The sequence below is a fragment of the Mytilus californianus genome, unplaced genomic scaffold (genome assembly GCF_021869535.1).
Source record: "Mytilus californianus isolate M0D057914Y unplaced genomic scaffold, xbMytCali1.0.p SCAF_3, whole genome shotgun sequence".
NCBI classification, from domain to species: domain Eukaryota; kingdom Metazoa; phylum Mollusca; class Bivalvia; order Mytilida; family Mytilidae; genus Mytilus; species Mytilus californianus.
In genome coordinates this window covers 42139442-42162403 of record NW_026262679.1, presented here as the reverse complement: position 1 = coordinate 42162403, position 22962 = coordinate 42139442, and the positions used below count along the sequence as shown (strand labels likewise).

The window sequence follows — 22962 nt, the reverse complement described above, 5'->3', positions numbered from 1 at the left end:
CCTACTTTTCCCTCCGATATGGAATTCGTTTTGCACAATATTACATATGCATCACATATTATATTGTTGTATTACTTTGGGGACCAACAATTTCTTTGTATTTCTTCGTCGACGATGTATTTCTTGGTTTAACTTTGTGGACCACGCTTTTCATGGTATTACTTTTTGGACCACGCTTTTCTTGGTATTACTTTGTTGACCACGTTTTTCTTTTTATCACTTTGTGGACCACGTATTACTTGGCATTACTTTGTGGACTGCGTATATAAACTTAATTCGAACGTCACCGATGAGTCTTTTGAAGATAAGACGCGCGTCTGGCGTACAAAATTATAAGCCTGGTAACTTTGAAATGTTTTTTTATATATCCCAACGAACTTGAAATTAAGGAAACTACCGAAATAAAAGGTCTGCTTTATATAATGATCTGTTCTTCAATATTGACACAAATTAAAGACTTCTAACTGGAATCTATGGCAAACTGGGTGATTTCAAATTTCTAGTTGTCAGCTTCCTAATTCACAGCAGTAATCGTATGACATTTACACATCTAAGTTAATACGTTACGCTCGTGCATGTTCACACTAAATGGACTTCATAAACTGGTGTGTGCTCCTTACACACAAACTACTCCAACAGAGTTATGAGGAACAACGACTGAAATCAACACTACATCAGTTTTATTGTCAGCATCACAAATTGGTTGACAGATACATTTCGGTGTCTCAACTCAAATGCGACATGTTTTCGCGATCTTTGATCTTCATATACTAGTACCAGTATAGTCGTCTTATCTGTAATTTTACCGATAATGTCCTATTCCCGATTGTGATATATTACTGAGTGTAAATTGTCATGGCAGGGGATACATCCGTAGCAGACGCACCCGTTCTCGCTGCTTTAGAGTTTATGCGATTCCTTCAGTTTGTGACTGTTCCGTTGATTTGTCTGTTTTTAATCGAAAAACGAGATGGTATCATCGGCAAACTACTGTCTCTTTTATCTCAGGTCGTAAACCTTTTCCGTACCAAAGCTAAGGTTAAAAGCCTTTTTCGTGAAGTATCAAACTAAAGGTCAAAAACATTTCCTGAAAGGTACCAATCCTAAAGTAATAAGCCTTTCCCGAAAAGTACCAATCTCATTGTCATAAAACGTCCACTTAAGTACCAGTCATATGGTCATAAACTTTTCTACTGAAGTATTTTACGTGACAGCAGCAAGTTTTATCTAAAAGCAGATTCCATACTAATGGATGATATTTACTTCCCTATTCTGACTGCATTTAAGTGCAAGATTATAACCTTTATCGCATCAAAAATTATTTCCACTTACAAACAACATAAGAGTTAAATGCCGACGAGGATAAATATGTTAAAACTCCCCGTGCAATTTGTTCTCCATGAAATCTTCTTTACTGTCAATATAACTTTTTATAAAACATTTTAATTTGTTTTGCATGTTATATTGATCTGTTTTGCAAAATTGTATTTGAAAATCAAGTATATTATAATCAATTTCATCAGTGACGAGTTATTATGCTTAACGTTTTACTCTAGACTGTTCTTTTCTTGACTTGGAGGTAACCAAAATGAGTTTGTGTCTGTAAAATAATCATCTTTTTTCAATCGTAGATTCTAACTCCCTTAGGCAAAGTACGCGTAGACCTAAAACTGAATTCATTACGGTTGTATTTTCGTAAGGATGTGGTTGACTATGAAGCTTGTGCTAAGTAAGGATGTGTTCTAGTTTGGGTTTACAAACTTTATGCAAGGTTCTGATGAAAATGCATCTAGTACTGCAAATAGAATTTGTTAGTTTTGTAGGCTCACTACTCACTCAATGAAAGAAATGAGCATCTGATATTTGCATCATAAGAATTGACTGATTTAAACACCGAATTTTATCTTCGCATACAGTTGTACTTCTTGCAAATTATTTGATTTCCTTAAGTATTTCAATTATTCAATAAAGAAGAGTAAAGTAATCTCTGTATCTATTACTGATAATAAAATCTAGGAGATGTCGTATGATTGCCAACTGTCCGTTACATACCATGGGATAAAGATATGAAAAAATTAAAGGTCACTATTCAGCCTTTATAAATGAGCCTATCACAATTACGCTCTTGAATAATGACTGATATGCAATCACACAATCAATCTAACAATAAGTAAGAAATAAAACATAATATAAAAAAAAACGAAGTAGACATATAAATATATGACCCAAATAAAGAGGTTTTTTTTATCAAAACTAAATGTATATTTTAGAAATGCTGTTTATTCGCCTGGAGTAACAAATAAAATCTGAATTACCATGATGCCAGATTTCCTAATTTGTCGTATTTTTATTTGTATTTTTGTTAAAATTGACAGCTGTATATGTTGATGTCACACAACCAAATTTATAGATGTCGACAGTGAGGACTTGCTGCTAAATTTAATGATTTAATAAAACAATTATTTTATTGTTTTTTTTCATTTGAAGCAATCCGTTCTTTTAGATACATGCACATATCAGCAGTTCGGTTTATATTACTGGAAAAAAAATAGACGGAAAAAAGATGAAATGTTATCGTATAAAAAGACAAATATTTAAGCACAAAAACGGCCTTAGTTAGTGTCGATATCTTTTTGCCTTTCCATAAGGTATAGATTACGTTAATCTTATTCGCAGATATCTTTTTTCGGTATCATGATACAAATCTTTAGATTTTAATATGTTTCTGTTGGTGTAGCATCGTCATTTGTAAGCAATCCGATTCCTTCTTAGCTTGCTTGTTAATAAATTATTTAGACTCAGTCATATATTCCAGTTGATACGATATCCAGTGGTTGTGTTTGACATCTTGATTACAGCAAATTGGCATGGCCTTTTTGTTTATATTTAAAAATGTTGAAATCTTTGACAAATGACAATAATTTTGGAATTTGCAAAAAAGAAAAAGATAAACAATTTTTCTTTTGTATTGCATTATGATGTAGAAATTGAAGGTTCCACTCCTCGATAAAATCTTCTGCAAGTATGTAAACACTTACATTTGATCTGTATAGGTATTTATACCATCATTTTAGACCGATTTGGCTTGTTCTTTGAATTATTATCTTGGTGACGATGACTTAGTACTGTGTGCTAGGCTATTATATGCCAAACGTTCATACCAAGATCCGAACTCAATATTGGATATCATATTTTACGTTGGGAGAATTAATTTAAAACAAAGATACACGCAGTTCTTTCTTTATGTTGACAAGCTGAAAGTGTGTACATGTATTGTTCGTACATATTCCAATACACATAGACGATTGCTATAGGTTTCGGATATAAATTAAACTAAATAGCCTATTATAGGTGTAGATTTTTATTTGCAAAATGTTTGTGTTTTATAAAATTCATGTATATTTTTGTAAATTGCTTTGTTAACTTTAACTTTTGTTGGTTTTAACTCAACCAAATATGATATCACAAATATGATAATAAAATATGAGTCGAAGAAGTAGCACCATAGTCTACAGACAAATTCATAGAAAGTTGAAGACTGATCAACACGAACCCAACCTTAATACGGGAGTAAAAAGGAGGAGTTTGATTAAATAATGATACAAAGCCACAACGAAATATTTATACTTTAATTTAACAGGAATGATTTTTTAACAAACATCTAACACATAATGTTGATATACAAATACATAAAATTAACCAATAAATAGAACTACAGTTTGTTATCATGTGAATCAGCATTGACATACAATTTTTTATTTGCCAATTTTTATTAATTTATATGTAGAGATTGAAACTGCATTCCTTCTTTTGCTTGGTATTTTAAATTTGAAATTGTAATGATGTTTTGAAAATGATGTAAAAATTAAATATTGAATAAGCACAAAAATGTAGAATACAGTCTGCATATTTTCAATTCATGTCAAATATATAACTTGTGTAACGACGTTTTCATTTCAGATTTCAAAGACACCTGGATGGATAAGGTGGAAACAAAATACAGGATTTTTTTCATTATAATGTTAACTTTTCAAACCACGTCACACAATTCCTCTGTGTAGTTGAAAAGAAAGTGAAGTTTTGACAAAATCAAAATTTGAGTTGTCGTATGTCATACATTGTATCTTAATGTTTTTTTTGTTATTTGGAGAATTAGTTGGTTTTAATGCACAACTTTCATTGCTTCTGTTAAATTAATTCACATCTATTACAGACTCAGATTTAGAGCTTGACATATTTTGTAGACACTTTTTTATTGTTGAATATACATGTATTTTGGTTAATTTTGTCGTCGTATGGTAACTATATCATTGATGTATACCTCACATCTCCTTTTTGTTCAAACCTAAGTATCATTAGGAACTGTTCCATCGTATATTCGCAAACAACTGAATCACTTACACGTATGATATTATACAATTATTGACTTACAATAATTTACCAGCCCCAGAGATATGATATTCACCGAGGCAAACGGCCGAGTGTGAATATCTTATCATTGGGATTGATGAATCATTGTATCAACTTATATTAAAAGTCAACAACTGTTTTAATATGTTACTGTTTTATCCATCTCCAATTAATGTATTTGCTCAAGATATATATCTGCTCCTCTCATACTAAATATATGATCTGCTTTGTCAGTTGCTTAACTTTTATAAGTTGAAATATTCAATAAGATGTATCAAAATTTTTATTAAAAATAACACCAAAAAAGAAGGCGTAACAGACCTACGTTATTGATGTTGCGTAGGAAAAAAAACTATTGATAGGTACACGTTAGCTATTGTCTAATCTTATTGTAACCTCCTGTGATTTTTGCCGCGGTGAATATAACGTTTTATAAAAGAAGATTCCCTACGTTTTTAGCCAACGAGCATAGAGAATTTTTATAGTCATATAATAGTGGAATTTGTGTCTCAAACAATTCTATGACAACAGTTAAAAAGGAACAATCAACCATTTAAAGGTTGTAACGGAAGGTTAGTATAAAGGCTTTTAATGGTAAAGCAGGAAGTGAATAATTCCGGTTTGATTAGTTGGTAATAATCCGTTTGTTTAATTTCTGAACAATAACGGAGATTTGGTTTACGTCATAGAGAGAAGGATGCAGTGGTAATATTGCAAATCTTGTGTATTCTTTTATAATGATGCCAAGTTATTTTTATATAAATTAATTAATCCGATTGTTGATAACTATTGAGTTGTCTTTATTTTCAGGACAACAATTTGGTTATGCACCCTCTCATTTATTTATCTTTTTTAAGTGTTTCATTTTTTTCAGTTTGAGTGACCCTGATGAAAGTAAAATCAGAAGTGTGCAGCAAAAATTGCATATTCGACATCAATTTTACCAGTTATATAGTAATGTATATATTATGCCAACAGTAACCATATAACAATTGTTTTGTAGGTTGTATCACTTCACTGTAAATTGAAGACGAAACATTAACTAAATGTTAATAAACATTTCTTTAAATTCCTTCGTTACAAGAGATCTGTTACTTTACTTATCCAATACTGGAATGCATGATGGATGTATTATCATCGTAGGAGATTCTTACATTGCTCAACATAACACGCATATGCGTCAGAAAAAGTCAAAATATAAAACAAACGATTGTTTTTCAAATTAAGAATGCAATTCTTGTAATTGGGTATAATGTTTGTGTAATGCTGTACATATAAAATATTGATACATCCCATTAAATTGCTTCTTGTTCAAATAAGCATTAAATTTATACTCATGTAAGAAAATGTACAGAATCGTTTACTCTTTATCTTAAGTAAACAATTGATGATTAATCATCAGACCTCTGCGTAAGACACTTATGGCATATATCACAAGAATGTTATTCGATTCATCTGAAGAACTCCTGTGCAATTGCAGTATTTGGTGTTAACGTATACAAGCCCATTTCACTAAGTCGTCTCTTAAACCAGCCCCTCCATTTCCGTGCTTCACGTCTAAACGCTGTTGTGAACATACCTACAATAGATATTGCAAGTTGATAATAAAAACAATACATAGTGAAAGAAATGCATTCATATTTGATATTACAATAACACAAATTTATTACTTGGTAATTGATATTTAATCACCAAGTTATCATTGTTTTATCGGAAAAGTGTAGCAACCATCAGGGAAATATTTGTTTTAAGTTGTAGCTACAAAATATGTAAAATGAGTAACATTCGTTAAACAGTTAGTTAAGCATCAAATTACTTATGATGTAAACTTCATTTAACATACCATATACAATAGGATCTATACAAGAATTGGACACAGCAAATATAAACAATCCTCTTTGTACCTTTGGGTTGATAGCCTGTGCGGAATGCCTGAAAAAAAAGAGATATTCAGAAACACACAGTAAGTAGTACACACAATGTAACAAGGTTAGTAGCCTGCAGGACAATGTTAAAAACTATTTATGAAATAAGTCATGCATTTCCTCATTAGAATGCCCTCCTGTGATTCTTCAATCACAAATGGAATTACAATTTTAAGGAAACTATAACCATTGCTTACAAAATAAATATTGAGCACATATAACAAAAAGAACCGAATTAGATTGCTAGCAGGAGAACATGATATGATGATTTTTAATAACAAGATTCATATGTGGTCAAAGTTATAATACAAAGTCAACATGTCTTCATCCTTAATCTCAGTGCCTGCAACTAAAAGTCATCTTGCATAGTCGAATGATTAAAAACCATATTTGATTGATGATTTTTGGGCAATTATATATTGAATAAGGATTTGTACATGAAATGAAATTATTATAAATGAATGAATGGAATTGTGGAGGAGACGTCAATGATACAGCATCACAACTAAAAACATAACGACAATACATCCAGAGGGAAACATTCAGTGTTCTATCATAAATAGATGTCTATACAATATGTCAGGCTCTAAATTGTTCAAAGTCTATATAATTGTAAATATCTAACATCTATTAACATCTAATGCTTTATTAGAAAGTTTTTGATATTGCAATTTAACGGTGATCGTATTATAATTGGATTCTGATTTCAGGCGACAGTTTATTTTTATTACTTTAGAAGTTTTAAATCATTCTGAATATATAAAAGTCATTTGCGTAATTATCTCAAATTCTCTGTGAAATACAATTTTTTTTCGGTTGAAGAAATCATGATATTTTTACTGATTGATTTTACAGTTTAAGTATTCTTTCTTTATTTCGGTAGATATGAACTTTAGAGAAAAAAGAGTACTGATTTGTGTTACAAGTTTCCGTAAGTTATCAACTACCATTTTATTCAATAATGGAGACGTTGCATAAAAACTGCTGATATCTTCAGACAAATATTTTTACTTCATTTGTAAAACTCTGTTTTTCTATCCGAGTAAGTTAGCCGAATTTTCTTTAAATTAAACGAGTCGGGGGAAGATCCGCGTGTGGGGGACATGACGTCATCGCATTATGCTGTTCTCTATTTTTGAAAATTCATCGTTTTAAGACTGACTAATATTCAATTTTCTTGCTTTAAAACATAAAATTTCTTTAAAAAGAATTTAAAATATTCATAAATTTCAAAATTAAAGTCTATTCTCTTCAAAACAGTGTAAGCTGTTGATTTCAAGTGACATAAAGTTCACTTTCTGAACAGGAAGGGGGATGGGGGGTTCTAAATCTTCCAAATTAATTGTCAGAATGGTGATGTGTTTGGTTCAATTGACGTACATTCTTCTCTTATTGCTACACGAAATGAAATTATTAAGACAAGATTCAAAAGTGACGGTAACTGGTCATCGTACCTATAATATTTCCTGCAGAAATCGGCATAGTAATAACCCGTGTTTTCGTTGTTTATAAGAGGAATTGAAGTCTGAATTTATAGTTTTACACCTAACTTTTGGTAACCCGTTTTATGTTTAAAGAATATTTCACAAAACAGTTCCTATTTGAGAAAACTGTGAATTTCTAACGGTAACTGGTTCTCGACCTGTAACGATATCATACCAATAAATACCATCAAAATGTTTTTTTGATTGTTTTACTCTTCAAATTTCATTATTTGCAAGGCCGAGTTATATTTTCACCAGGGTTAATGTAATAAAGTAAAAGTCTACAGCTCGTGATTAAAAAAAAAACCCGCTCAATCGTTTATGCAGTATGAACTTGTGTGAAGTGCTGAGCGTTTTTCGATCCCTAATTGTGTTTATTTTCAGTTTTTTGTTCATTCTATAATTACCTTTTATAAGAAACATTTTCCAATTTTGTTTTTTAGTTTCAGGTTTCCATATTCGGTGATTAGTTTATATATTTAATTACAAAGTTGAACTAGATGCTGATAGTTTTATAATTCATAATTTATAATTTGAATATATTGGTGTCGTAGTAATATAGCGTCAAATGACTTTGCAAGAAGAGATATTAGAATAAGGTTAACCAGCAACCCAGACAGCTATTGAAGCACAGCATTTCCAGAACTTTATGATAAAACAAATAGAATACTAATTTCTCTGTTGAAATCGGTTTAGATAATGCAATACATCCGACACAAACAGAACAAAAACCAATTACTAACTTTGTCAATCACCAGACTGACAACTGGCAATACTCATCGTTTTGATGTCAATGTGGCTATTGTCAGAATGTAAATCAAATACTGAAACTGTGCAATATAAGTCCTATATATCACGAATACAAAAAGTCGTATTTTTAAACTAATATCGAATATTCATGAACATTCGATAAATAATCTTCCCATAGAGATTAAAAAAAAAACTTCACTATCCCTTATATCTTAACTCCATTAAAGTCTAATAAAGTAAACAGCAAATGCCAAATTTCTCGATTACGTAACGTCATTAAAGGAAGAACGCATGATAAGTATCATTTGGTTTAGCTTATTGAATTTAAAAAAAAAAAAAAAAAATTAAAAAAGACTCATTTAATTCTCCCTCTGTGAGATATATGCACCAACGATGCTATTCACATATCCGCTTAAAATCATATATATTTGATTTAACGTATCAAACTTGGTTGGAACATTCGCAATTACATTGTTTTCTTATTTCACATCTACATTACACACCTTTTTCGAATGTCAGATGGTTTTCAAAAATAATGAAATGGTAATAAATATGTTTTTGGATACGACTTTAATATACTTAGTAAATGTTTCAACAATAACAAGAATGTATAGAAATTTCGATTTTTCGTAAAAAGGGCAGATTATAAATTTGATGACCTGGTTGTAACATAAAGCTTTACATTTTTGCAGTTAAGTTGCCAGATTTGTTGGATCAACTACAGATATAAAATTAACATAAAAAACCCAAACAAATGTGTCTGTCCCAAGTCAGTAGCATGCAAATCAGTGATTGTCGTTAGTTTATGTCTGTCATATAAATTTCGTATTTCGTTCATTGTATTGTTATAAATTTTAGGCTGTTAGTTTTCTCATTTGAATTGTTTTAAACTTTTCATGTATTTATTTTTGTTTTCGAGGCCTTTTACAGCTGACTATGCGGTATGGGGTTTCACATTGTTGAAGGCCGTACGGTGATCTCATTTGAACTCTGGTGGATAGTCGTATCATTGGCAATCATTCCACATCTCCTTAATTTTATATGGAAGAATGTTTGAAATTTGTGTGTGATAAATGCTAAAAGTGTGTCCTTTTTTACTCCATTCACAATATTGATTGCCAGATTGAAGTCCGTTAAGATGAATGTAGTATTTCCGATGAAAAAATTACCCCAAAATCGGTTAAAAAAATAGTGGTTGTATTTTTTATACAATGACGTACTTTGTCCTTTAGTAAATTACATTGCAGGTGTCGTTGGCAGATCTTTATTTGTCTCTGTGAAATTATGTTTAGAGTCAAGTAGACTTTGGGCTTAGCACATTGAGAAAACAGTTGTATATATCATATTCATGAAGATCATATATACTGTATTCAAATGTTGAGATTTGATGTGTTTTGAGTTGTATTTGTTTCGTTTACATAAACCCCTTATCATTTATTCACATAAAGTTGTATACATAATAATTTTTTAAATTTTGATCTTTCCATTAACGTCTTAAAAGACAGAAATGTGAGTTTTCAGTAAATATAACTTCATCATTCAAAATTCTAAGATTATATCACATTCAATTCGATATTAACAGAACAGTTGAATGCAATCATTGACTAGGAACATGATCAACAACTGAAAAGACCACCACATGACTTTGTGACGATACAGAGTGCAAGCATTTCCTGACAAATATTAATTTGATATCAACATTTCCTGATGCAATGAGTTATTATGAATAAATAGTTATGTAAATCAATAATTGCAGAAAGAAAAAAATGTACATTAGACACATTTAGATTAGATAAAAAGAATTAACAGGAAGACACAATAGTATAAAAGCAACACACTTAGAGGGAATCAATAGTTCAGTAGTCAGTACTTCGGTACTAACATGATTTATAACAAACCTTCCTTAAATTGTCAGTTTATAAATTTATAAATTATCAAGAAACTAAAGTTTATCTCCATCAAGCCAAGATGACCTTAGATGGATTTTGGCTAATATTTGGCTAGTATGTCATTTTTAGTCATATAGCTCTACAACTGGTTCGGTTCTTAAACATTATTGGCTTTCAAATATTCAGTTTTGACCGTTGCTTATGAAGGTAAACACAGAAAAGCGCTTCCGACATCAGTCGTTAAATGAGAACTTTGTAATCATATTAATACTTTGATAATACTTGAAAACAATGATTCATGTGATTCATCTGTTAACCGATCATGAAACAAATAAACAAATACAGATTCACGGTTTTTTATGTTCTTCCAGATTAACTGGTACATGTATCCTGGCTTTTCATGAGAGTTTGTGCTGCCCAACATATACCAGATAAATGTAGTCTGTCTTGCCACTTGTCGCTAAAAGGTTGGAGTTGTTTTATCGTACGAATGTCTTTTTTTATATTTCTTTTATCTAAGTCATTAATTTTCGACACTCGTTTTAGTTTTAATTGTTGGTTTCATTATGGCATTCGAAATAAACAAATAAACATTCCGATCCAAAATCTAAGTCTTATTATCTTATGTTTATAGATGTAAACTTATCAAATAGCTAAAATGGAACTTACTTATCTATCCACCACCATGCAGCCATAAAGAAATAAGGTGTCCAACACAGGATAAATACAGTAACTAAAATATACAAACAAACAAAAAGAAGTGAATTGTTAGATGATAGCGATTTATATCTGTAGTTGGCGCATCATCGGGTATCTTTTAATTTTTTACCATAGTAATCGAAATTCCAATTGCCATTATACTTTTTGATCAATTAAATCTTAAAATTAACATACCTAAGTTAATTCGTCTTGTTAAGTGATGAAAATGAATATATTCTATAATGCAATGAGATTATTTTAACATAATAGAACTAAACGTCAGGAGCCTTTAATTAAGAATTTGTCTTTATATGCTGTCTGTCATATTTGTTTTTCATTAGCAAGGTGTTGATTTTCTCGTTGAAGTGCTACACAAATTGTCATGTTGGGACGTGGTATAGGTTTTGTCCATTGTTGACGGTCATACGGTGACCTATAATTGGTTAAATCCACATCATTTTGGTGTTTGCTGGATTCGCAATCATACCACATCTCCGTACACTACCAATAAAGAACAAATTACAAAGGTGTGATCAGGTGTGACAAATCACCGTACGGCCTTCAGTAATAAGCAGACCCAATATCAGATGGGATGCTTTAAAAGGCTATGTGAAACAGTTCAAAAGAGAAAACAAATCAACGGCCTAGTGTATGGCCATAGAACACAGTTATTTCATAGTGCATTTCTTTAACACAATAAATCTAAAAATAAAAAATCGCTTTTGTGCTTTCTCAATAATAAATTTTACAGTGTGGTGTACTACATTTGGGACTAATGATATCAAAGTTATAGAAAACTTCATCAGCTTTAACTCAAGATGTGGACAATTTTGTGTTAAGGGGTCTTAAATAATGTTTGACAGCGTTGAGATATTCTAATTTGTGACCGTTTTTCTAACAGGACCAAATCACTATTTCACTTTAAAATGCATGACCCAAATTTTTTTACAGTGTAATTTCATTCTTCTACTTGCTATTTGAGGCATTAACCATGAAGAAATAAATTGGGAAGGTGTACAAAAAAAATCCAAGTATGAAACTGTCCAAACTAGGGACTATATTTAATTTAGTAGACAACCAAAATCGAAGGACCATGACTGTATTCTTAGGGTTGTATACTATGAAATTGAAATACAAAACAGTCATGTAAGACAGCAACTAACGTCATCCGCGGATTTAAATGTTCGGTACTCGAGACAAGCACATAAAGAATGTAACGGGGTGAAATAATTTTAATATTTATGAGCGCCTAATCATTCTAAACCTAAGACAGTGTAGTAAAACAACATAGGAACAAAGTGCTGCAATCAGTTGGATGGGGCTTATCTTATCTGAACGGTACAAAGCACAAAACAAATAACAGAGACTAAAGACACAAAGTACCTATCTAACAGTATTCGCATTTAATAAAACCTAGTTCAAAGCAATTTCAACTAATCAATAACCAATATTCGCCCAGATGTTTTTTTAATCAACTTAACTGTTATAATATAGTATTTTCGTGTACTGATGTTTATTGTATACTTTTTGTGTACCTCTCGTCAGAACTAAACTGATTCCAACGACATGACAATATCATCAAAATAATAGACCTTTTGATCGACAACATATTAGTTGAGTTAGGTGAATCAATATTTCAACAAACAGTCGATATTTTAGTGGGTTATAATCGGGTACCCTTACTCTCCAACTTGTCTTGTTTAATCACATAAAGAAGAATGCATGAAAACCCATCTCAAAGACTTACAGGAACAGCATCTCACAATGTTTTTTAATTTCTTTTTCATATGTATGATTTTGTTTTGTCCCTCAATTACTCACACTTTTTGTATCTTGATCTGTATATTTAAATGGTTTAATAAGATTTGAACACCCTAAACTCCTGTTGCTCTTAATTTAACCCCGCACAAAAACGTGTGCCTCTCTCATGTCAGCAACCTCGTCAGTGTTTTAAGTATTCTACAAATGTATGTTGTTATTCTGAGTATTTGGTGTTAGTAGCAGATGTTTGATAGTTTGTCCTAATGTATTCACTTCTATTACAGACTCTTGGCCTATTGTGTTGAAACCTGTCTATTGAAGAAGAACGTTTGTTGGCCCCTAGATATCTTCTGGTATTTATGTCATTGTTTTGCTGACTTTTTACCGAAAACACACCCTTTTTGTATTTTTGTATAACCTCACAGTTCAGGCCATTTATTTTACCCTTCCTATTGTTGCTTCATGTTTGATTCATATGCGTGTCGCTGGTAATATAAATAGAGCTTAGATGAATGGCAAGTTTAGTTTTATGTGACACAGACTGAAGAGTGACTTTTGTGATCATTAGATATAGTCAGACTAAGTCTGTAACTCATTATGTTTCTATAAGTAAAACGTAATGAAGCAGAGATACGAATTGCCTGCAGAATAAGTAATTTACTTGTAAATGTTTTAGTTACGGAAATAAAGATACATATAACGCTTTACATGATTTCATTTTATGTTTTCAATATAATTTCTAATGGTGTAGCTATTTGGTCATGTAAACAATACATTATATGTGTATTTTCTAGTTAATACATGAAATAAGTTCGCCTAGTCGACTGTCACTGCCTTAGCCGTCAATCTTTCAAAACATTCCACAACATCTGTCATAAACTAAATTTTCCTATTGGCCCGTGTACACATAGGGATATAGAGTTATAAAATATAGCTTATGCAGAACGGAAATTGGTCCAGTACTTGTTGCTAATATAGATCAAATTGTTATTCGTTCCATATTTCCATGGTTTGATGTTTTATGTCGTTGACTCATCATGACCTGGGTATTTTGTCTGTCCTTTTGAAGTAAAGGTATTTGATTACCTTATGACCTCGAACTATGTTTATTCGACAGTTTTTCTCGTTATTTGTGCTTTCAACTTACAAACTAATAGCATACTAATTGTATTGTTTTTATCTAAACAGAATAAATGATATCGTTTAATATATGTTTGATGGTAACTATAGGATACTTTTTCCATGATATTGTATTAAACATACCTATTACCAACGTCATTTTCAATGTGCGTATTCTTGCTTTTCCTATTTTTCCTGCTCTGGCACAGTGATGAGCTGGAAACGTATGACATCTATATTTAAATTCACCATATTCAAGGCAATCCTCTGAAAATTGAAAATTGAGATAGATTTTCATTGCTAACTTATTATATCTTATTATGCACATATCTTGATTTTTTCCTCAATATTGAAATTTCAAAATTGTCACCTTCCTATATCTCAGCAGCAACATACCCTCTGCTTCATCGTTTGTCGTATACACATCTCATTTAGTACGTTACGCAGTACATGTTCACACTATACGGATTTCATAAACAGGGCGTTTGCTCCTGACATAAAAACGGCTCCAACAAGATTATGAGGAAAAACAACTGAAATCGATTCGATTGGCCAATTATGCATGTATAGCAATAGATGCTTCTGTCAACGAACTCGGTCTCACTCAAATTGGAGTTCATGCAGTTTCCCAAGTTTTGTTTTAACCTTGAAAGCTAAAAAAATCAGTTGAAAAAATATAACAGTCCAAGGATGTATTAGAGTACAAACAATATAAGTTCCTTCTTGTAGCAACAGTATACAAGATTTGTCGTAACCCCAATCCCGTCTTCCTGTTTTTGTTTAAGAAATTTTGAAACACATTTGTTCTTACGTAATTTTTAAACATTAATAAAGTGAATGAATGTCAATGAGACGAACTGTTCAACAGAAGCTAACCAGTTAAGACATATTCAGGTCAACATCCAGTTCTCATCGATACAATGTGAGTGCAGACAAGTTTTCCTTGGTATTTTCTAATTTTCTATAATAAAATGCGTCATTTTGTGAAAAATCTATTCCTGATTAAATCCAAGTTAAAATACAATTGGTAAGGACCAAACTTACATGTTATAATTATTGATTTGCAGATTAAATACTAGTTAAAGAATTTCTAATGTATGTGTCAATGAGACAACAGCCCAACGATACAAAAATCATTGAAAGTCATGTATGTCAACAGTTTGAGTGCAAATTGGTTTCCTCGTTTCTAGCTTCATTTCATTAACGCATCAGATATAAATATAAGATAAACGGGAAAGAGATAATACTTTATTACAGAGGAAGCCATCTCTATCAACATTACTCCATGATTAATGAACCACGCTAGTGAGAAGAAATTGGATTAGTGGGATACACACAAATCACTTAAGACGAAACATCATCAATAGGATAAAACTTTATCTAACGGAAATGAATTTTTTACTCAAGTAAATTTACAACAAAAACATGAACTGTAAATTCTGGTGAAATGTATTTGATTAAATATTGGAGTAATTAATAAAGTAAATTGTCGATGGCAAATAACCTGTTTGCAATGGATCAGACCTACTTGAATTGATAAATTAATGTTATTTTACATTGTGGTTATAAGTCTAAATGATATTTCTAATATGCGGCTCTTCTTTTGTTTTGAAATATATAATTTATATATATACCTCCTTGACGTCACAATTAAACTGACGCTACATATTGAACGATAACGGAGGTCAAAATGAACATATGGTATGGGGTTTTCTCATTGTTGAAGGCCGTACGGTTGCCTATAATTGCTGACATTCACTTCATTTGAATTTTGGTGGATAGTTGTCTCATTGGCAAGCACACCACATCTCCTTATTTTTATAATGATTGTTGGTGTTGCTCTCTACGACAAAAAATAAAATGTTTTGAAAAGAATGTCTATATGCATTTGTAAACTACTGAATCGTGAAACGGTTGGTTTTCATAATTGTTTTTGCTTCGTCAAATCACAAGGTAGCCTTTAAAACGTGTCTTTTTGATCCGCTTTGAACAACAAAGAAAACAAGAACTTGTTTGATTCGGAATATATCTCTCATGTCATACTCTTACCCCGAATGAAAAGATATTGACAAATACAGTTCCTACTAATATTGAAATGAGCAAAGAGCATGACATGAAAGAATAATTATTTAAGTAAGATAAGAAACAGTGGTGAGTATGACTGATAAGTTTATCAATATTGAATCATTAGCATTATGTACAATTAGAGAATGAATGATGGTGCAAATATTTGTCCAAATGCATTCTTAAATAAAAGAAGACACTAAAAGAAAATCTCAGTATTATTACTAATTGATAAATAGTAAACCGATTTTGATCTGGATCTGTCATTTTGATCTTAACATCATATAATAAGTCTGAACAATTATTCAGTCATATTTAGTCTTTCGGTCAATTTTCAGAATATCCAATTTGTTAAACTCAACACTGTTCAGACCATTCACTTGCAGTCGATTCAGTCAGGTACAGTAGTTTCTTCAGACACTTAAGTATAATGTTCATGTGTACATATAAATAATACCTACGGAAAAGTCTGAACATAAATTGAACAGATATTAACTGACAGCAAACGAATTGTCTGATAGATCTGAAAATTGACCGAAAGACTGAAAATGACTGAATGATATATTGTTCAACTTTTTACGAGCTGTTCATATAAAAATAACCGTTTCAGATCAAAATTGGTCTCTGAATGTTTTTAAATAAGGGTAGACAGTAATTAATTGTCATAATAGCCTCATTTTGAGCCAAGGCATTAGTATCCAGACATTAAGGGGCCTTGGTGACCGAGTGGTCAAAGTAGTCGAAATACTGTATCCCTAGCCTGTCAAAACTGAGGTTCTGAGTTCGAATCCGGCACGTGGCATGTGCGTTCGACTCCAATCTTAATTGACTAGGATTGTCAGTATTCCTACCGATTGTCGAAGTTTTCTCCGGCTTCCTCCACCAATGAAAATTGACCGCCACTAGATAGCGCAATCGTGCTAACAGTGGCGTTTAACACCAACCAACCAATCAATCAATCAATCCAGACATGAACATAGTTTTATGAAGAAAAAAATTTGCTACAAAAAAGATATCTTATTCAAAGATGTTGATGTGATTTAACACCGTTGTTGGTCAGGTTGCTACACTAAAACCTAGTGTGAAATAACACTTGTAGATCGGCAATGTCATCTTTGACGCTTTCTTTACGTCACAGTAATTTCATAAATGTCATTTTTGCCTTATAGTAACCAAGATATTTTGTTATCATAAAAATTCATTTATATAATGAAAGGATGAATAATTTAATTTTTAACTGTTATCATATCAGAAAATGTACTACATCTGGTATACGAGTTTATACTTATATTTGACCATATGACCGATATTTTGTTTAAAACTCGGGCACAGTGTGCCATTAATTAGATTCTAAATTACTTTTTGATATATTACAGAGTTGAGAAAAACATCATCGTCATTGGTTTGAAATAACCAGCTTTGACTGCTTCCCCTGTTGGGATTAGATATGATGAACTATTGATGAACCTTTGGAACTTCTCATAACCGCATTTCAATGTATGAACTAATTGCTATCCGCTGGCATAGCTGATTGAGCCAAAAGATCAAAGTTGATTTTATGTTAAATTTATATCTTTCTGTTGTATTCTCTTTTTTTATAATTATCTAATCTAATTGGTAAACAGATGTCTAAAGTATAATCATCAGTGAAGCATACTATAGTCTGCTCTATGGTCGGGTTGTTGTCTCTTTGACACATTCCCCATTTCCATTTTCAATTTTATTATTTTGAAAAAGGCTTCTTGTTAAATATTTTGCCAGTTGTTGTGACAAGTAATACATTTATCCAGTCTGCCTTATGGTAAGGTTGTAGGCGTCAGTGTAAAATGTTAACAAACGTCACCATATTTTGTTTCTCCTTGGCCTGTCGTATTTTAGACTGCTTCCTTCTCATTTTTTTCATTTTTTCCATGATATTTAGGAAGTACTGTCATAAATATTGATTTTCCTTTCATACTCTTACAATTATTGTCTGGCATATCCATAGATCACAATACATTACAGGGAAATACATTTTCAAATATATATCATGGATTTCTTCTAAATCGTTCATATAGTTGATCAGTTATCTCTTCTCATACATTCAAATTAGTATGAAGAGACATCCTTTTCCAACCAGGAATCATTTATAAAAGCCTGATTTTCTTTCTATTAGAGTCAATAGTCTGCAATAACATTAGCGGTACAAATTTTACTGCATATGCTGATAATTTCGACAATCAATGTCTGTTCAGTAATGCTTGAAAATTAAAATAGTATTGTAACATTAGAAACACGACCGGTGTCGTATTTAGAGCAGTAACTACTTGCATTTCCTGGTTATATGAGGACACTTCCAGACCTTGAATTCATACCTCAATGTTTAGTTTTTGTGTTTTGGTCTGTGTTGTTTATCGTTCTTGAGTTCGTGTTTACTTATTACCGCTGGGTAACTTGAAAGTTTTTTTATAAATTTTAATCAATGTATTTGTACTAAACATGTAAAGTGTTATTTCGCTTTTACAAATGCGGCGTTCAGAAAAATCAAAATAGTTTTAACAGTACTATAGAAAGATGTATTTTAAGATTTGGTAAATTCAAATTAATCTTTAGACTTTTATCAATCTTCATCAAATTCACACCACTACTTAAGTCGACTTTTTGAAAGTACGTCAGGAGCTGTCCTTTACCTGATGTCATAGTAGAAGTTTCAAACTAAGAATGAGCCTTTTGTTAAGGCAATTTGGTAATTCTATTATCCAAAATGTAAAGGAACACATTGGCAGTATGTCACAATTAGATAAGACCTAGTTGTAATTTTCTTGTATCCGTAAATATGATTGTTGGAAAAAAAATTCCTTTTGGTATCGTCTGTCTCGTTTTTTTCCAGTCTATATTTAGATCAAGCATTTTATATCACGTTATTTACAGTTCAAACTTAGAATAAATGTCCCATTCAGTACAAAAAATTTAATGTAAGTTCTAGAATAATTTTGAACAGTGTGTTTGCATTTATATGACAAATCACAAATAAGAAAATAGATATGACATACCTTTAGCTAGCTTTGCATTCTTTGATATTTTATGAAGTATCAAACAGTAAGATGTAGTGATGATTATCAAAGGTGTAACATAAACTGTGATAAGATTAAACAAGTTGTAAGCTAGCTCATGTCTTGGCGTCGGAAAAAATCCAAATGTCACACACTGTGTATACCAAGTAAAAATTGGATGTCGTTCCACATGGAATATTATACTCTATAAATAGAAAAAATATAAATATAAACACATATAATAAGAATAAATATTTAAAAGCATATATGGGCGTCACAATTTACGAAGAAGTGTCATGCTTGAAGATGTTTAAAAAAGATTCAAACAAGTTTCAAAGTTTGAATTTCAATATTTTATCTTGCAAAACTCTGCTTCCTTGTCTTAGTTTTTCTAAATACGTTTGGTCATTTCTAATTTTTCAGCTCTTCGCCGTTTGTATTAGATTTTGTAATTTTAAAATATTTTGTCCTCAAGCTTCACTGAGGAGAAATTACCATCAACGACTGAAGGACACAGACAACCAAGCAAAAGAAGATGCAAAATCAATTAACTAATAGTGACTGTCAAACATTTGATAATAAGAAATTAACTTAAAAAAAAGCGTATGAAGGATCATTTAGTCGACTAAAATACAGACAGTAGAACAGTCTATAACCAAAGTCTGTGCTTTTTTATTTATAATATTAAACATTGTTGAAGATGTTTTTTTTCTAAATATGTCCATCAAATTTAGAACTTTCACAAAATATACATGCGCACAATTTTATTTTTTGAGTTTGTAAAATATGCGCATGTAAATTTTGTTAACAAATGTATGTTAAATGAAAACGATTGTAAAACATTTCTACAAGCTGATTTTAGTGTCCAATGCCCTTTCTATATATGATAGCTGTCAAACATGTGCAATTAAGATATTAACTGTAAAATAACCATAAGAGGGATCATTTAGTCGACTTAAATACAGACAGTAGCACAATATATAACCCATACTCTGTTTCACATTCAATGTTTACTATTTGTTTTCATAATCTTCCGGAACAAATCGCACTGGACCGATTTCTTACATCACCGTATGTATTGACTGCCTTTAATTTCTGTGACACCGTCTGCTTCAATATTTCAACACATGTAACATGGACGACATTTAATTTTCTGAATAAAATCGAGACATATCACTGTCAATTTACCAAACAATCTACTGACTACTGTATTACCTTTCTGGTGGAATATTATAATTACAATTTCCAAACAAGTTTGTGTTCTTTATATATTCGCCGAGATTGCGATTCAGTCACCTAGTTAAACTAGTTGAGTCCGGCTCAGCATAGTAAATTGACAACAACTTGTCTACACATCTCCTGAACAGGAAATACAACGGAGCATCGTTCGTAGCTGTTACATTGACACTACGCAACACAGCTTGTGTGTCATAGGCAGCAAACCAACAACGTTGAAGAAACATTGCCTACAGTAAGTTGATTTACATCATGGATCCCAGTCACGCGGAACAGCAAGACGAGGTTCAGCCCCCAGAGGGTGACGCTAGTGAAGAACTACTAGAAAATCCGTCTGAAACCACACATTAAGATGAAAAACCCGAGACTAGGCGAATACGTGACCTCACGGAAAGGGGTCATGGGGCATTCACAGAGAAACGTGACAAGTTCTGTCAGGAGCTAGAGGCCCTCTGGTCAGATCTAGAATTCCAGTTTTTGGAAGTGACCACGCCTCCTAACGAACTCCAGCAACTGCTAACAGCACAGGACAAAATTGTACAAGCCTGTACTAATTATCGCAGGCTCACAGACGAGTACCTGAAATTTCTAAAAAATACCAGAACGTTGGACAGTCTTAAAGACATTGATACTTGTAATCTTTCAACAGATATTCGACTGTCAAAAGTGAACCTGGCAATTGAAACATTACACGAGCATTACCTCACCCTGACAAAGGCTAAATCTACAAAAACAAAGACATCTAAGGGCAAGAAAACATCGCACAGTGGGAGCTCAAACGTCTCTGATATGTCAAGCCTAGCACAGAGGAAGCGTGCCAAAGCAGAGGCTGCTAAGTCTAAAATTGCCTTTGCCGAAAAACATACCCTGATCCTTAAACAGGAGGCCTTATTAGGAGTACAAGCTCTGTTCATACAAACGGAAGTCAAAGCCGAAATGGAGGAAGAAGCCATCCGAGCAGAACAGGAGGCCGCTCAAAGAAAAGCTCAATTAGAACAGGAAGCCGCTCAAAGAAAAGCTCACGAAATACGCAGGAAAGCTCAATTGGAACAAGAGACTGCGCGTGTAAGCCGGGAAAGAGCTGAACTAAAGGCCAATTTGAACCTTCTAGAAGCACAGAAAGAAGCTTCAGCCGCAGATGCCGAGGCTCGTATCCTAGAGTACGATGACAGCCAAGCGCTAGACGATCTCCCTGACGAGACGGAAGACCCGCTCCAACGTGTGCAAGACTTTGTTAATAAACATCCTGAACCAACTGCCATACAGGAAGTGACAGCCTCTCAACAGAAAAAACAAACGTCTGTTAAGATTGAGCTAAGTCATGAAGCGCCAGACTTCGGGCCCTCCGTGGCATTGAACCTGCCATCACAGACACCTGCAGTCTTGCCTACACATGCTAAGTCACCGGAAGTTAATGTATTCCCAGATCTGGGAACAATAACTTGCATAGGAAAACAGGGCGTTTCAGAAGAGATCCCTGTTGCATACCAAAAACTAGGCGTTTCAGAGGAGATCCTTGCTGAACACCAAAAACAGGGTGTTGCAGAAGAGATCCCTGTTGCACGACAGCAACAAATCAACCCTACGTCGGAGATAACCAGATTTCTCCTACGCAAGGACCTGCTGTTCTCCCGGCTAACAAGCTTTAATGACCGGGCAGAATCCTTCCATACATGGAAAGCCAGCTTTAAAAACGTCACAGACGAATTACAAGTTTCTGACTCTGAACAGATAGACCTATTGAGCAAGTGGCTCGGGCCAGAGTCTGCTAAACATGCCATTAGCATAAGAGCGTCGAACGCAAATAATCCTACAAAAGGCATACAAAGATTATGGAAGAGGCTTGACGAGCGGTATGGTGCTCCAGAAATGTTGGAGGCTTCTCTCACGAATAAACTCGTCAATTTTCCAACCTTGACAAATAAAGACAATGCACGTCTCTATGAACTGTCTGATATTTTATCAGAAATAGAATATCACAAGGAAAATCCTAAGCTGGGATGCCTGCTGGCTTATTTCGACTCACCGTCTGGAATAAACCCTATCATTGAAAAACTACCCTATGGACTTCAAGAAAAGCGGATAACTAGGGCATCTAGATATAAATCGAACCACGATGTTGCCTTTCCGCCTTTTACGGAGCTAACTGCATTCATCAGTGAAATTAGCAAAATTAAAAACGACCCTGGGTTCATCTTTGGGTCAAAAGCCACACCTAATACAAAAGGTGCTGCGCCTAGGTTGACGTCTCACCCCAAGACTAAAGTTGGTGCTCATAAAACAGCGGTTGAGCAGCAATCTGGAGACGCCAACAAACAAGGTCTTTGTATTCGGCACAATACAAAGCATTCCTTAAATGAATGTCGAGCGTTCCGAGCCAAATCAATTGAGGAACGCAAAGGTCTTTTGAAACAAAACAATGTCTGTTACAAGAGTTGCGATTCCACCACACACAGAAGCCGGGAATGCAATGCACGCATAAGTTGTAAAGAATGTGGAAGTAAACAACACACTACTGCACTTCACATCACTAAACCACAGCAACCTGCAAGTTCTCAGTCTAGCCCGCCCAAGCAAGCCTACGGCGGGGAGC

The 22962-nt window shown here is 32.9% G+C and overlaps 1 protein-coding gene across 1 annotated transcript in view; it reads right to left on the bottom strand.

Annotated features, from left to right (window-relative positions):
* Positions 1 to 3614: 3614 nt before the first annotated feature.
* Positions 3615 to 22962, bottom strand: part of LOC127734599 (adipokinetic hormone/corazonin-related peptide receptor variant I-like) — a 94325-nt gene continuing 74977 nt past the window's right edge. Inside the window, exons 2-6 of the mRNA XM_052244551.1 lie at positions 19134 to 19338; positions 14182 to 14304; positions 11128 to 11191; positions 6254 to 6342; positions 3615 to 5989 (exon numbers count right to left, since the gene is read on the bottom strand). Coding sequence (XP_052100511.1) covers positions 5862 to 5989; positions 6254 to 6342; positions 11128 to 11191; positions 14182 to 14304; positions 19134 to 19338 — 609 coding nt within the window. The 3' untranslated portion in view covers positions 3615 to 5861. The remainder of the gene's footprint in view (positions 5990 to 6253; positions 6343 to 11127; positions 11192 to 14181; positions 14305 to 19133; positions 19339 to 22962) is intronic.